Source organism: Suncus etruscus, chromosome 12, assembly GCF_024139225.1.
Source record: "Suncus etruscus isolate mSunEtr1 chromosome 12, mSunEtr1.pri.cur, whole genome shotgun sequence".
Lineage (NCBI taxonomy): Eukaryota > Metazoa > Chordata > Mammalia > Eulipotyphla > Soricidae > Suncus > Suncus etruscus.
Window position 1 is genome coordinate 53,345,797 of NC_064859.1, and position 16,324 is coordinate 53,362,120.

At 39.6% G+C, this 16,324-nt stretch overlaps 1 protein-coding gene across 1 annotated transcript in view; it reads left to right on the forward strand.

Moving 5' to 3' along the window:
* The first annotated feature begins 6,350 nt into the window (after positions 1–6,350).
* The window catches only part of SMYD1 (SET and MYND domain containing 1), a 29,893-nt gene continuing 19,919 nt past the window's right edge, over positions 6,351–16,324 (forward strand). The window contains exons 1-2 of the mRNA XM_049784943.1: positions 6,351–6,478; positions 16,070–16,246. Coding sequence (XP_049640900.1) covers positions 6,357–6,478; positions 16,070–16,246 — 299 coding nt within the window. The 5' untranslated portion in view covers positions 6,351–6,356. The remainder of the gene's footprint in view (positions 6,479–16,069; positions 16,247–16,324) is intronic.

The window sequence follows — 16,324 nt, forward strand, 5'->3', positions numbered from 1 at the left end:
AGAGTGGGAGAGGAATCTTTCAGCAGTGATGCCAGCGATAGGGCGTTTGCCTTGCTCCCGGCTGACCTAGGACGGACCGCGGTTCGATTACCCCGGCGTCCCTTATGATCCCCCAAGCCAGGAGTAACCCCTGAGCATCACCGGATATGACCCCCCAAAAAATCTCCTTGCTGCTGCTGTTCCCTCTCTAAAGTGTCTAAAATATGCATCTTCAGCCTCATTTATCTGTCATTTGATTAGGGTCTTAAATACAGGGTAGATTAAAATTAATCCTTGGTCACGTAGATTTTAATCACCGACTTCTGCATGATTCACACGTGTGCATCTCATCATCTATTTCCTTAAGAAATCACTAGTCTGCCTGAAATATTTTTTCTTTTTCTTTCTTTTTTTTTGGGGGGTGGGGAGGTTTACACCCAGCAATGCTCAGGGGTTACTCCTGGCTCCATGCTCAGAAATAGCACCTGGCAGGCTCAGGGGACCATATGGGATGCTTGGATTCGAACCACCGACCTTCTGCATGAAAGGCAAAAGCCTTACCTCCATGTTATCTTTCTGGCCCCTATTTTTTTCTTTTTAAAAGTCATCATTTCCTTTTATATATTTATCTATTATCGCATATATGCAAGACTGAAAAAGTTTAGTCTGGTTTTGAATTTTGTAAGATTTATAATTTTTTCTTTGTGTTCTGGGACTTATTCCTAAATTTTGAGTTTCATGCAAGTTGCTTATCTAGTTTTCTTCTGTGTACTATACTCACTCCCCTGTTGATTGTTATATCTATCATTGCACTTGGAAAGACTTCCTCTTGAGTATCCTCTACTTTCTTGCCATTCTGCCATCATCTAATTTTATCATCAACTCTTGTCATAGTTATGCCTCACTGATCAACCTTTCTTCTGACATCCATGCTCCAGTTCACTCTGTGAATGTCAGCCAATGGATACAATCTAGAAATCACTGCTGGCTTCCTCTAGCCTATTGAGAGAATAAATGAACTTCTGTACAGTTCCATGAGCTCATTATCTTTCTAATTCTCCCATCTCACACACCCTGCTTTCATTTTATGATTTAGTCACATTAAATTTTTATTTATTTACTTTATTACTGAAAATGCCGATTTATAGCATGATTCACTTATTGTAAGAGCTGCTCCCTCTTCCTGGAATGACTTCTTCCTGCTTTCCTGTGAATTGCCTCTTCAGGAGTAAATGCTGTTCTGAAGTCAGCACACATCATTTCATGCTTTTCGTAATGCTTCTGTTAATTAAATTCGTATTCCCTAGTAGCATGAAATACTGTATTGCATAATGTTAAACTTTACATGAGTGTTGTTATACCTACATTGTTTCTTCTCTGCAATTTTCACTCGCCATTATTGTGAAAAAAAAAAACACACATCTTTATTATATTCCATTGTTTGAGTATACTCAAGTTGTTACTTCTCTTACCTAGAGATACTAAGTTTACAGAGAGCACTGCTTAGATGATTCTGGGAATTTTAAATCATTCTGGGAATGATTCTTAGGCATACATAAGAACTTTTCTCATTATTTTTCTTTTTTTTTTTTTTTTTTTTTTTGGTTTTTGGGCCACACCCTGTGACGCTCAGGGGTTACTCCTGGCTATGCGCTCAGAAGTTGCTCCTGGCTTCTTGGGGGACCATATGGGACGCCGGGGGATCGAACCGCGGTCTGTCCTAGGCTAGCGCAGGCAAGGCAGGCACCTTACCTCCAGCGCCACCGCCCGGCCCCATCATTATTTTTCTTTAGTAGATACTGCATTTTTAAAAGTAGGAGATAATATACATTTTGAAAACATATGGAGCAATATTAGCAAAGTGTAATTTCAAACTTTCAAGCCATTAAATATATATATGAAACACAGAGGTAGAAATAACTATAATATTCTAATCATATCTATGATTTCGGGTTATTTTCTGCTGTAATTCCATTCCAAAAATACATTATACTATAAAATGCTTTGTGAAAGCATTCATATAACTTTTAGTACAGCATATTGTTATAATTTTTCTATTTTTATTAGTCATTATTGTTCATTGTTTACTGTGTCTAAATTATAAATCAAATTTTATCAGATGCATGTATGTATAGGAAGAATAAAACATACATATAAAGTGGCCAGAAATGTCCATAATTTCATTTGGGTCTTGAAGCACATACCTTCAAGGACTACTATAGTCTGGTGTCAGAATGAAAAATAGACTATGACCATTTTTTGACTCATGCTTCTGTGGTTCCCAATTGACCATATTTGTCTGTATGTGCCATGCTGTTTCTTCACTTTTGTATCTCTGGTCATGTTATTGTGCTCTTGGAATTGAAGTGATCTTTTCTACTTCTCTTCATCTACCATTTTTTCTCTGAAATCTTTCTTAATTCCTCAGCTTTCCTAGGTACATGACCCCCTTTGCTTCCTGTATTTTATCACAGTCTTTATAAACTTGTTTTGTAATCCCTTTTAATCAGTCAACATTTTGAAAAGTGTCTCCATGCTTTCCAGATTTATAGTCATACTATTGAGTGTAGTACCTAATATTTGTATATCTAAGCAGGAGTGAAATGGACTTAGAAATTCTTGAAAAGGCAATTTTTCAGCTGAGGAATTTTTTTTGAGTCAAAGATGAAAGATAGATGGGCCATAGAGCTAATACAACAGGGAAGTTACTTGCCTGAGCACCGATAGGAGACAGGTAGTACAGTGCATTTGTCTTACATGCATATGACCCAGTTTGATCTCTGGTACCTTGTAGGATCCCATAATATGCCCCCCCCCCCCAGTGATCCCTGAATTCAGAGCTAGGAGTAAGCCTTGAGTACCACCAGTCAGTGGCTCACTCCCCCCAAACGGAAGTAAGTGTGATTTTACTAAGAATACAGAGATCAAGGGGATTCTGAAGTTAGCTAATGATGTAATTATGTGAGATATAAGGGATATATGTGTGTGAGTGATAGCGCTGAGAGTACATAAGGGCTACTTAGGGCTCATGTTTGGAGGACCATGACTAAACATGGGCTCTGACATGCACTCCAGTCCTTGAGCTATCTTCTTGGACTATCGTGGTCTTTTAAAGAAAAAACTGCTCTGTCATCCTGGAATGTGAGTGCTAGATAGGCACATGAACTTTTTAAGTTGATGATATCACTCACAATGATTATTAAATTAATGAATGAGTCTATCAGTGAATGTTCTTAGAAGCAGTGAGCTTCTCCTGAACTATTTTTTAACATTATCAGGCAAGTTATTTTTAGCTTGAAATGGTAATTGGCAGATATTTTCTACAAATGGCCAGATAGTAAATGTTTTCCGTTTTGTGAATTCTACCATTTTTGCTGCAAATCTTTAACTCTGCTGTAGAGGTATAAATGTCAGGAACAAAGGAAATGAGAGTGTGGTTGCTTTCTGATGAAATTTTATTTAGGTCACTGAAATGTGAATCTTATTTAATTTTCATATGTCAGAGTATTTTTGCCTTTCATTTATTTCCACAGTCATTGCACACATACTTTTCTTCACTTACGGGTCTAAAGGAATCTTGCTGATTGCTGGCCTACATGATCTTTTACTCCAGATACAAAGGAGGTGGAATTGAGAGACAAAGAACTTTTCATTTATTAGACCAGCCCTTAGAAAAGATGGTAACTTGCACCTCCCTTGATTGACCAGTAGATGGTGGTCCCTGAAACCAGTGGATCCTTCAAAAGGAAGAAATTATTGAATTTGGGGGTGGGGGTGGGGGTGGGGAGGTACATCAGATACAACAATTTTAATAGAGGTTCACAAATTGTCCCAAATTGATCACAAACTGCTACTGGGACTTTCATTTCTTTCTTCACCTTCACTTACATGTACAGATTATCTGAACTTGGGCATATTCTACAGAAGGTATGATCATCATACTATCAGGAACTCAGAGATGATTTTTCTGAAAGGTTCAGAACAATAATATGAAGTAAGATAGCTTTTGTTGAATGAAACAGACTTAAAAATATGTGAGAAGAGAGATGAAGAGGAAATATGTTATCAAGAGAGAACCTGGGGTTGGGGCGGAGTGATAGCACACAGCCGATCCAGCATGGATGGTGGTTCGAATCCTGACATTCCACATGGTCTTCCAAGCCAGGAGCGATTTCTGAGCTCATAGCCAGTAGTAACCCTTGAGTATCACCGGGTGCAGCCCAAAAACCAAAAGAAAAAAAAAAAGAGAGAGAGAGAGAGAGAGAATATGGCTTTTCCAGAGTGGAAAAAGCAAGCAAGCAAAGAGACATAAAGACAAACAAGCAAGGTAAGTTGTGTTTAAGGGAGAACATGAACTTTAAGAGCAAGCCTCAGTACAGTAGTATGAACATGGGAGAATTGCCAAAGGTTTGGGACCTGCAATGTGGAATTTGAGAACAGAGTCTACCTGATGTACAGGTTAGCAAGTAGCAATTAATCTTATATTAACAAGATAGTTGAAGCATATGGCTGTAGCTAGGTAGAAAAATACCAATAATTCTCTTTTGTCTGTTTGTTTTATGGACCACACTCAGAAGTGCTAGGGCTCTGTGCTCAGGAATCACTTCTGGTGTTTTTGTAAGATCATATGGCATAATGGGTACAACTTGGATTTGCAGTTGCAAGACAAGTGTCTTATCTGCTGTATGATTGCTCCAGGCTGGACACCAATCTTTTCTGAAGATCCCCACTTTAAGCTTTATCATGTAACCTCTCAATGAGATGCACATTCATTCAGACTATTATTAGTAACTATTATTAGTTACTATTATTAGTAACATATATTTGAAGTATAAGGTGATAGAAATTACATATATGCTAAGGACCTGGACGTATATGCTAAGGTCTTGTTTAGTGTATACTGCAGCAGTTGCTTCACATATTTTCTAAATGTGAGGTATTTAGTAGCCATAGTGGTGCTCTTGGAGTGTGTGTATCTGTGTGTTGGGTGGGAGAGGAGGGATACCAGATGAAACAAAGTCGGACAGAAGCACAATGGTCACTATCGTCACCTTTGTTCCTGGAATCTCTAACCAGAGCTCTCTCTTGGCCTCAAGTCATTAGCCTCAAGCTTGAGCTGTCTCACTTTTCTTCCTTTTCTTCATTCAGGAACAAATAAGAGAGATCAAATGGTTATTGACATTGTTAAAATGGAAATGTTTCAATTTAATTATAAAATGATTTTTTGTTTGGTTTTTGTCACAGCCAGTGACACTAAGGGTTTATGCCTGGCTATGTGCTCAGAAATTGCTCCAGTTTGGGGGGCCATCAGGGACACTGGAGGATCAAACCACATTCAGTCCTAGGACAGCCATGTGCAAGGCAAATGCCCTACCACTGTGTCGCCACTCTGGCCCCAACAATTTATTTTTATTCTGTTAATTAAAAATAGGGCCTTTTGCCGGAGAGATAGCACAGTGGTAAAGCGTTTGCCTTGCACGCGGAAGGACCATGGTTCGAATCCTGGCATCTCACATGGTCCCCTGTGCCTGCCAGGAGCTATTTTTGAGCAGATAGCTAGTAGTAACCCCTGAGCATAGCTGGGTGTGCCCAAAAAGCAAAAAAAAAAAAAAAAAAAAAAAAGGGGGGGGGGCATTTTCTTTCAAGGCCTTCATTCCTTCTCTATCCAGCCTATATCCAAAACTTCTATCTCTTCAGGCATGCACAGAACAGGGAGTTGCAGACTTCTATATACTGCCAGTGTTGGGGTGCAGGTAACAAGAGAAGAGGGCCAGCCCCCTGAAACCTAAATAGTACTACTACCCTATTTGTGGCCAAGGGGTCAGTTAACAGCAGCTGCTTTCTAGACAGTCGGTCTATGGGGGTGGTGTGGGGTGCAGGGTCCTGTCCACTTGACAAAGAGCAGACCTGCCACTGCAGGGTCCCAGAGTCAGTCTCTTCTCCCCTTGTCTCGGGCCATTTCAGCTGTCTGCTTTGGATTGACAAAGGCATCTGGCTGCTAAAAATATTCTACTGACCAAGTGCTGCCCATTCCAGTTCAGCTGAGCAGCAGTGGCAACACAAGACTTAACGTTTTGCAAAGAAACATTTTAAATATTCTCAGGCCCAATTCCAGAAGCACACCAATCCATGGGCACTTTCTGCTCTGTTAGCTTACAGTTGATTGTCCTTTGCCTGACTCCTCTTCACCCTCAGGGAAAAGGGGACTTAAAGGGGGAGGGGGTTCCTCTGGGGAGAGGGGGTAGGGAAGGGGAGGCTGCTTGTCCATTTATAGGCTTTGCTCTTTGGGATGCCAAAGGTGCTGAAATAGCAGCAAGAGACTTGACTGGAGGTTAAATAACTCTGCTGCTTGAAAGCCTGGGACAACAGTGGGGAGAATGGAGAACGTGGAGGTCTTCACTTCGGAGGGCAAAGGCAGGGGTCTGAAGGCCACAAAGGAGTTCTGGGCTTCGGATGTAATATTTGCTGAGCGTGCCTATTCCGCAGTGGTTTTTGACAGGTATGGAAAGTGGAGAATTGCCTCTTTTCCTCAGTTGACTTGGCTCCTGCCAAACGCTGAAATGTTTTGCTTTCAAAATCCTCATGAAAAAGGGTTTGATTCCATTTAATCATTTTTAACTACTGACAGACATTGGGAGTATCTTTTAAGTCCCTAGCAAAGAATTGTTTCTGGGGGAACTGGCCCTGGTTTTTGGGAGAGTTATAAGGGTGAGCACACTTTTCCGGCAGTTTCTAACGTGATTTGGCTGAGTGAATGTGCGGTGTGTGGTAGATGGAAATGGAAGGTGGGTGTGGTGCTATAGAAACATTTTCTTAGGCAAGGACCCTTGCTTTTCTTATATTTCTTAAATATGATACATACATTGGAGGTTGAAGTAATCACTAAAGCTTAAAAAAGGTGATTAGTATGCACAATAGTTGAATCCAAATAGATTTGTTTTCACCTTTCCCACCTCCAATCATGATCCCCTCTATCTTTTCTCAAGCAATTCTTGCTGTGATTTTAACATGCTCTTCTAGATTATTCTGTTAGTATATTACCTATACATCTACTTATAAAAATGTATAGCTTCAGTTTCTTCATTTATTTTTGGTATTTTTGTAAGGGTCATTCCTGGCAGTGTTCAGGGATTACTTCTGGCTGTGCATTTAGGAATAACTCCTCTTGGTGCTTAGGGAACAATATATTATTAGGGACAGTTTCTGTTTCTTTGATATTTTTTGAAGAGTTTAAGGACCAATGGTAGTAAATCTGCTCTGAATGTCTGATAAAATTCATCCACTTAAGCTCATCTAGGCCTGGACTTTTATTCTTGGTGAGATTCTTAATTCCTGTTTCAATTTCCTTGCTTGTGATTGGCCTGTTTAAGCTATTTACTTCCTTCTCATTTAGCTTTGGGAGATTATATGTTTCCAAAAAGCTAAAAACACATTCTTCTCAAATTTACATGGAACACTCTTTAGGATAGATCACATTTTAGGACATAAGTCTAACTTACAAAAATTTACAAACATAAGGAGACCATATAGAATGCCATAGGTTGGCTGAATGCAAGAAAACACCTTACCTGCTGTACTATCTCTCTGACCCGTTTGTCCATTTTTAAAAAAAAACAGAAAAGATATCAAATTTTGATTTATCTTAGAACTTGCTCTTTTCACTAAACATGTTATATATATATATATATATATATATATATATATATATCTCCTTATGGGGACTATAAATCTATAAGTAGTTCTGTTAAATCCTCAAAGATCTATTTACTTTACCTAAAATGGTTATCAATAACATAAGCTATAGGACTTACCGATTTTAACAGTTCTAAATATTCCACTCTATAAATATGTGAGGTTTTTATCCATCCATTCCCTTACCAAGAGACATTTGACACCACAAAAGTTAACATTCATGCAATTAAAACCCTTGGTCATGCTCAGTATTTAAGTATGGTGATTTTCTAGGAGATAGAGCTAGAAAGGGTGATTGCTCTGCCAAGTAACAGGTTGTTTCCCATTTCCATGGGCTCTCCAAAGTGGTGCTTTTCAATTGCATTCCTGTTTCTCTACAATCCTGTTCATATTGCCCCCTTGAACTTAAATTTAGTACTAAATCTTCTATTTCAGTAGCAATACCACAATGTGAGGAAACAATGACCATTTTCTCTGGAGTGATCCACCTGACATTCAAGTTCTCTGAATCAAAGCAGTCCCCACAATCTGAAAATATGATCTTTTGGTATGAGTGATGAGTGATAAATTCTCCTTTCTTTTCTTCCATTGAGATAAAGAAGGAATAGGCAGCAACTAGTGTATGTGGCAGACTACCATATGTAAAAGCTAAAGACTGAGGTGATAGGAATATCTCTTCAGAGTGAGCTTGCCCTACTTTATTAATTTACTTGTCTGCATCAGAGTGGTGGTGAATGTAATAAAATTGGATCCAGAATTAAGAAATAAAAACCAGGGCAGAATAGAAAGTACAGTGGATAGAATGCTTGGCTTGCTTGCAGCCGACCCAAGTTTGATTAGTGGCATCCCTAAACACCACCAGGACTGATTCCTGAGTGCAGAGCCAGGAGTAATCAGGAGTATCATCAGAGTGCAGCTCTAAAACAAAACAAAAGAAAACAAATGAAAGAAAAAGAAGAAAGGAAGAAAGGGAGGAAGGAAGAAAGGAAGGAAGGAAGGAAGAAAGGAAGGAAGGAAGAAAAAAAGCGAGCCAGAAACAAAAACTCCAAGCAGTGATTTTTGGGTTAGCAGACTTACTGCCCTGTCTTATATAGATGAGAAGGCCTTCTTTGGTGCCTCCAATCCCCAGAGCTACTAGGACCAATCAGCTTCTCATTCAAGAACTTCAAAGTTGAGTGAGAGGTTTTTTTTTAACTGTAAAAGTAAAGCATTTTTATATTTGAATACTTAGGAAGAAAGCTTGTTCTAAACACCAACAGAAAGATTCTTGACATTGTTAATTCATTCCTTCCGGTAAGACTGAGTGCACTTGTTTGTATTCTGCAATCATGTTTGTATTCTGCAATCATTGTGACGTTTCATACAGTAATTTAGGTATCTTTCATGTTCTTATGCACTTTTTGTATGCATCAGTATGATCTCAAATTGCTTTATAATTAGACATATTAAAAATGTCTAGTAAATTTTTATGAAAAATAATTTATTGCCACTAGAAGTAATAATGATAAAACAACTTTGGTATACAATGGTCATGCAAAACGCTACATAAAGCATTATAGTATCATAAAAGTAGGATTAAAATGATCATTGTTGGATAGATGATAGTTATTATTAAAAAATTCTAAGAGGGGTACTGAAAAAAGCTGGGGAAATTTCACATGCAGGAGGCCAGCTTTGATCCCTCACATACTTTCTGCTCCCCTAAACATCACCAGGACCAACACTCCACCTCCAGCTCAGAGCTGGAAGTAGCCCTGAGAACTTAGAGTTGTGGTCCCCAAACAAAAGGAAACAAAAATCTGAAAGACAAGAGAGCTTTGCATGTAGCAGCCTCAGGTTCAAGCACTGCCAGGTAAATAAATCTAGAAAGATACTTCAGAAAGGGGATTTGCCCATAATCATCATTGCAGAGGTGAGAGGCTGCTCTTTCTTAGGTGTATCAGAATCTGAGAAGCATTAAAGCTCATTTAAAGCAATGAGGCTCTCATATGGGGAGAAAGGAACTCTCGTTCACTGCTGGTGGGAAGGCCATCTAGTCCAGCCTTTATGGAAGACAATATGGAGATTCCTCAAAAAAATGGACATTGAGCGCCATATGACCCAGCTATACCACCTCTAGGGATATACCCTAGGAACAAAAAACACAATACAAAAATGCCTTCTGCACATCTATATTTATTGCAGCACTATTTACAATATCCAGACTCTGGAAATAACACAGATACCCTTCAACCTATGAATGGCTAAAGAAACTGTGGTACATGTACACAATGAAATACTATGCAGCTGTCAGGAAAAATGAAGTCATGAAATTTCCCTATACATAGATGAACAGGGAAACTATGCTGAGTTAAATAAGTCAGAGGGAGAGAGAAAGACACAGAATAGTTTCACTTATCTATGGGATTTAAGAAAATTAAAAGATGGGGCTGGTGAGGTGGTGCTAGAGGTAAGGTGTCTGCCTTGCAAGCACTAACCAAGGAAGGACCGAGGTTTAATCCCCCGGTGTCCCAAATGGTCCCCCCAAGCCAGGGGCAATTTCTGAGTGCTTAGCCAGGAGTAACTCCTGAGCATCAAATGGGTGTGCCTCACCCCCCCAAAAAAAGGGAAAATTAAAGACATTACTATAATACTAAACAGAGACAATAGAGATGAGGGATAAAAGGACCAGTCCATGATATGAAGCTTACCACAAAGTTTGGTGAGTGTGGTTAGAAAAATAACTACACTAACAACTATCATAACAATGGTATATATGAGAAAAATAGAATGCCTGTCTCAAATACAGGCAGGGGATGGGGGAGGATGGAGTTGGGGGGGATTGGTGGTGTGAAGGTTGCATTGGTGAAGGGGAGCATTCTTTTTTATATCTGAAACCCAATTACAAACATGTTTGTAATCATGGTACTTAAATAAAAAATGAAGAAGCAATATTGGTAAAGATGAGACACTGAGGAAGGCAGACACAAGAATGAAAAAATAAAACCTCATTTTCCACTAACTCCCATTTTAATTTGCTGATAAGATTAATCACATAGATTTGAAATCTGGAGGTAGGACTGCATCACCCCCAAAAGACACTCTTAAGGAAGCACATTTTAATCCATGCCATTGTAAAATAGCCTTTCTGTCCTGTTAAACACATGAGGAAAGATTTCACTTTTTGTCATGCACTGTAGTACATGAAAATTCTTTCAATGGTATATTTTATATGTATGTATGTGTATACAAGTTAATATATGAGTATGTGTATATATACACACACACACACACACACAAATGAATGTAAGAGTGGAGTTTAGCCATACAGTGCAGTATTCAGGGGGTACTTTTGGCTTTGTGATAAAAAAAAAACAAAACCCTTGTAGTGCTTGGGGAACCATCTGCAATATCTAAGATTTGATCTGGGGATGACTATGCAAGGCAAAAAACTCACTTCCTGTACTATCTCTTTGGTACATTAAATATATATGTACATTAAAAAGCATTGCAGTAATAGCTATGTTTGTGAAACTACATCCAATGTAATTAGACTATTTAATTTCCATTTCTCTCACCTGTCATTTTCCTATTCTGTGCCTGTCCCCATGGGGATTACTTTCCTGAATTGCTTTCCCTTTATTGCAGTCACTCTTGTTTCAATAACCAAGACCATACACACTTGGCTCTGTTGCTCACACATTATTTAGTTGTGGTGCTCACAGGGCCATCAATCGATCATGGCACTAGGGATCACAGACAGCAGAGTTGCCAGCCTCAAGCAGTCAAGTAGGCAGGACTGCCAGAGTGGAAGCTTCAGGGATTCAACTCAAGACCTTCTACTCTACACCACTAATTATTTTATGGGTAACTGAATTTTATGTTATATACTCCTCTGTGTAGAATTATCTTTGCTTTGTTTTGTTCTATTGGAACCCACACTCAATAATGTCAGAGGCTTTATCTGACTCTGTGATCAGGCGTGACCCTGAGTAGTGCTCAGAAAGGACCATAAAGATACCATGACATATCCAAAGTAAGTGTCTTAACCCCTGTCCTATGTCTCTAGACCTTTCTTTATAAAAAAAAAGCCACCTTATTTTTAATAAATATTTTAGCACATATGTTTATATTCCTAAACCATATATAATTTATCTGCTATATTTTATTTTCTTTAATTCTCACACAAATGTACATGTGGATTTATGCCATTTGTTTCTTTCACTAAAATATTTGCCTTATTTCATTTATATCATTTGTGTGACTAACAAAAAGGAATAAACTCTGTGTCTTTGCCTCAATTTATTTTTAATTCTCCTCTGAATGATTGGTTTATAGACATTTTTTCCTCTACTCTGATAAACAGATACATGAGCTGAGGAATAAAATTACTGGATTGTAATGCTTGTGATTTTCAGCTTTAAAGAAGAATGTTTTAATATGTAATGTGAATTTGTAAATCTGGCTTGTGTTATCACTATAATACTTAACTCAGTTATAACAATAATAATCTAGGATTATAATAAGCCTTACAATATAGCTCTTAATCTGGTTAAGATATTTTTATTTTTTTATTTAAGATTTATTTTTAAAAGACATTCCTAATATCATTGGTTGTCAAAACAGGTGTTCAGTGCCGCATAAAGAGAACAGAGACAATTCTTTGTGATTGGCAAATATGTAGCCTTTGAACTATCCTCTTTTCTAGCAGACCAGAATAATCCATCAGGCACCTCTTCTCTCTAAGCTCCAACCTGACCTCAGAATCCTTGCCAGCAGGGTGCTCCAACAGCCTGTACTAATCAGTATCAACTGGCATTTGCTAATCTGCCACCCCTTTTAGGTGTGCTGGTTGGGTGCCTGAAAAGAATATAGGTGAAACAAATGGGTAAGGTTAGTTTGTCAAGTTCAACAATATTAGAAGTATGGAATCTGGAGCAGTCTGAACAGCGATGTTGGTCAATTTCCAGGAAGGACAAGAAGTGCCAAAGGAAAGACCTGTTTTGGACTTTGTAAAATTATTATCAGTAGTACTTGAAGTAGTGACCCCATGTGATAATCAGGACACAGCACAGTTCAATGACATTTTCCCCCAGTGACTGTGCATTGTGTTATAGTGAATATCTGGGGGGGAAAAGTCACCCACTGGGGAAAGCCTCTGTCTTAATTCCACATTCAACAACAAAAAAGTTAACCTCATATATTTCTTCATTAAGTTGCTCAAGGGCCATTCCAGCATGTCCTATCTTCACAAATGGAGCAATTTAAAGGCAAATTCCTAAATCCACCATATTTTTCCTCAGAGTCAAATGCAAGCATTCAATAACAGGAATATTTTAGCAAAGTGCTATTTATTCATTTTCTGCACTAATTTCTCTTTTCATTTATTAAATTATTTCATTTAAATAATCACTGTTCCTCATCAACCTCTGCCTGCAGCTGTTATGAGATTAAAGGTCTCATATGCGAGGATGCATATGCTGCAGCTAATCCTAGCATTCCCATATGCCACCATAAAATTGTCCTAGTTAGAAGTCCACTTATCTTTGAAGAGGCTGAGGAAGTTCATAACTGGTTTGATCAAAAGGATCTGACTGATAGTAATTTCTACTTTTTCTTGCTTTCTCAATTCCCCGCCCCTACTCATTTACACACAGATACAAAAACCTCTTAAAGCATTTCAACCCCTCAAATAGAACCATTTAGGAACTGGTTAACATTTTATTTAGAGAACCGAAAAGAAAATCCATTATCATCTTTCTTTTTGATGCTATTTTCATTTTTTTGTGGGGGGCACGCACGATGCCGGGATTCGAACTGCCATTCTTCTGCATGCAAGGCAAACACCTTACTTCCACACTATCTCTCCGGCCCCCATTTTTTTAATATTTTGCTACTTTTTGGGGGGAGTCACACCTCGAAGTGTTCTGTGGGCACACACAGTGGTTCTCAGGCTCAGGGCTGCTGCTGGCAGAATTCTGGGAAATGATACAGTGCTAAGGATTGAACCTGGGGCCTCATGTGTTCCAGCCCATGTGTCATCACTCTGACTCACATGGCACCTTTTTTGGTGAAGCATCATATTAAAGTGTGTGGCCTTTGGTCATCATGGGAATGAAAGTGAAAAGAAGGGGTACCCGGAGAGATAGCACAGCGGCGTTTGCCTTGCAAGCAGCCCATCCAGGACCAAAGGTGGTTGGTTTGAATCCCGGTGTCTCATATGGTCCCCTGTGCCAGGAGCTATTTCTGAGCAGACAGCCAGGAGCAACCCCTGAGCATCGCCGGGTGTGGCCCAAAAACCAAAAAAAAAAAAAAAAAGAAAAGAAAAGAAGGGGTAAATTGTTGAAATTAAAGCTTAAAAGGTCTAAAAAATAATCATTATGGATAGTTTTAGATCTTTGACTTCCAAAAGTATGAAAAAGTTAATCTTTTAAACAACTTTTGTTGTTGTTGATGTTTTGGGGCCATACTAAGCAATGCTGAGCTTATTCTTGGCTCTGTACTTAGGGATCACTTCTAGAGGAGTCAGAGGGACCATATGGGGTGAAGGGGATTAAACCTGAGTTGGCTGCATGCAAGGTAAACACTATATCTGCTCTGGCCCCAATATTTGTGTTCTTTAAAACAGCATTCTTTAACTTTTTTTTTCTTTTTTAGTTTTTGGGCCACACCTGGCAGTGCTGAGGGTTTACTCCTGGCTCTGTACTCAGGGGTCATTCCTGATGGTGTTCAGGGACCATATGGGATGCCATGGATGGAACCTGGGTGGGCCAGATGCAAAGCAAATGCCCTATCCATTGTACTATTGTTCCAATCCCATCTTCAACCTTTTCATACCTACTGATCTCACCTACCTGCACACTAGTCCAAGATTAGCAGTTATAACCAAGATGGTAGACCAGTACTTCATAAACTTTCTATGCCTGCAGACTGGCACCTTGTCTACCTGGTGATTAAAGAAAACCACTAAAATGTGTGTTGATTTGTTAGAGTAATTGTAGAAAATAATATATTCCATATGATAAGAAATTGTTTTCCTGGGCTAGAGAAGCAGTAAAGGAATGAAGCACTTGCCTTGAATGCTGTGGACCCTTTTTTGAAAACCCAGTATTATATATGTTCATCTGAGCCACCACCAGGGGTTATCCTTGAGCCCAGAGCCAGAAGTAAACCCTGAACACTGCTGGGTATGGCCCCCAAATCAAACAGTGCTGTCCCCCAAATACAATTTTTCCCCTTTGTAATCATATGTATGTTCCTGTTTCTAAATCTGAAATTTTGGATCCAATAATTTTTCAGAGACAGAGTCTTCTGAAATTATGTCTTTACCTGTAGCAATGGATAATGAAACTAAGGATTTTCCTTTTTTTTTTTTTTTTTCTCTTCCTAGCACTTCCCTCCATCTCTACAGAAAGTAGTAGTACTTTTATTTTCTTCCTTTCTACATTATTGTTACTCAAAACTGTAACATTAGCATCACCTAGAAGCTCAGCTAGAATTTTAGAGCTACAACCTGTAGGATAGGACCGTGGGAAGGAAACAAGGTCAAGATGGAGCAAAGGCTAGAAGGCTAAGAAACAGGACTCCGCCCTCGATGGCGAACCTGTGGCACGCGTGCCAGCGGTGGCTCGGGAAGGCCTTGCAGCTGGCACTCGGGAAGGGGTCCGCAATTAAGACATGCGGCGCGGCGGTAGGCGAGTGTGCTGGTGTCTGCCTTTGCAGCTCACCTGGCAACAGGGCCAGACTGGCCATTGGGAGGACCGGGCATTATGCGGTAGTTTGGGCACTCGGGCTCAAAAAGGTTAGCCATCACTGCATGTGTTCCAAGTTTTCCCTCTACCTCTCCACACTGCACTCTGTGGCAAGTACAGTTGTTCTCAGGGTAGAAACAGTAGCTAATCCACACCTTTATCCATCTAGCACTAGGCTGTTTCCATAGCTTGGCTATTGGAAATGCTGCATCGAGAAAGCAGGTAACTCTTTCATTACCTTACTTAGTCTTTAAGATTCCAAAGTAACTGTTTTCTACTGCAAGAAAGAGCTCACTGCTTCCCCCTGCATAGTCCTGGTTGGTTGTTCCTTCTGATATTGATCTGAAATGTGTCACTCTTTACAGGCCATAAGTCTATAGATACATTAAATAGAAGTGCTTATACATATCTAAGATGAGTGCAATACGTCTCCTATTGGCTTCAATTACAAAGTCTGTGACAGGGTGTATATGGTTTTGGAATGAGGTGTGGGTGCCTCCTAAAGTGGAGGCATCTTGGAAAGTCCCAACCTTATTCTTAAAAGTGGGGATCTGAATCTGATCCCCAAAGGCAGCCTGTGTCACAGTGACACTCTCTGAACACTGTTCTCCCACCATATGCATGTGTCCTTATCCCTGAGTTTCCTAAGATTCTCCCTCCTCTTGCAGCCTTGTCAACGTTGTGTGCCACACCTGCTTCAAGCGACAGGAGAAGCTCCATCGCTGCGGGCAGTGCAAGTTTGCCCATTACTGTGACCGCACCTGCCAGAGGGATGCCTGGCTGAATCACAAGAATGAGTGTTCTGCCATCAAGAGATCTGGGAAAGTGCCCAATGAGAACATCAGGTATGAGTTGAGTCCCGGGGCGGTGGTCTGGGAAGTGAGCAATGATGGCAGCAATGACAGAGCCTGAACCCTGGAACG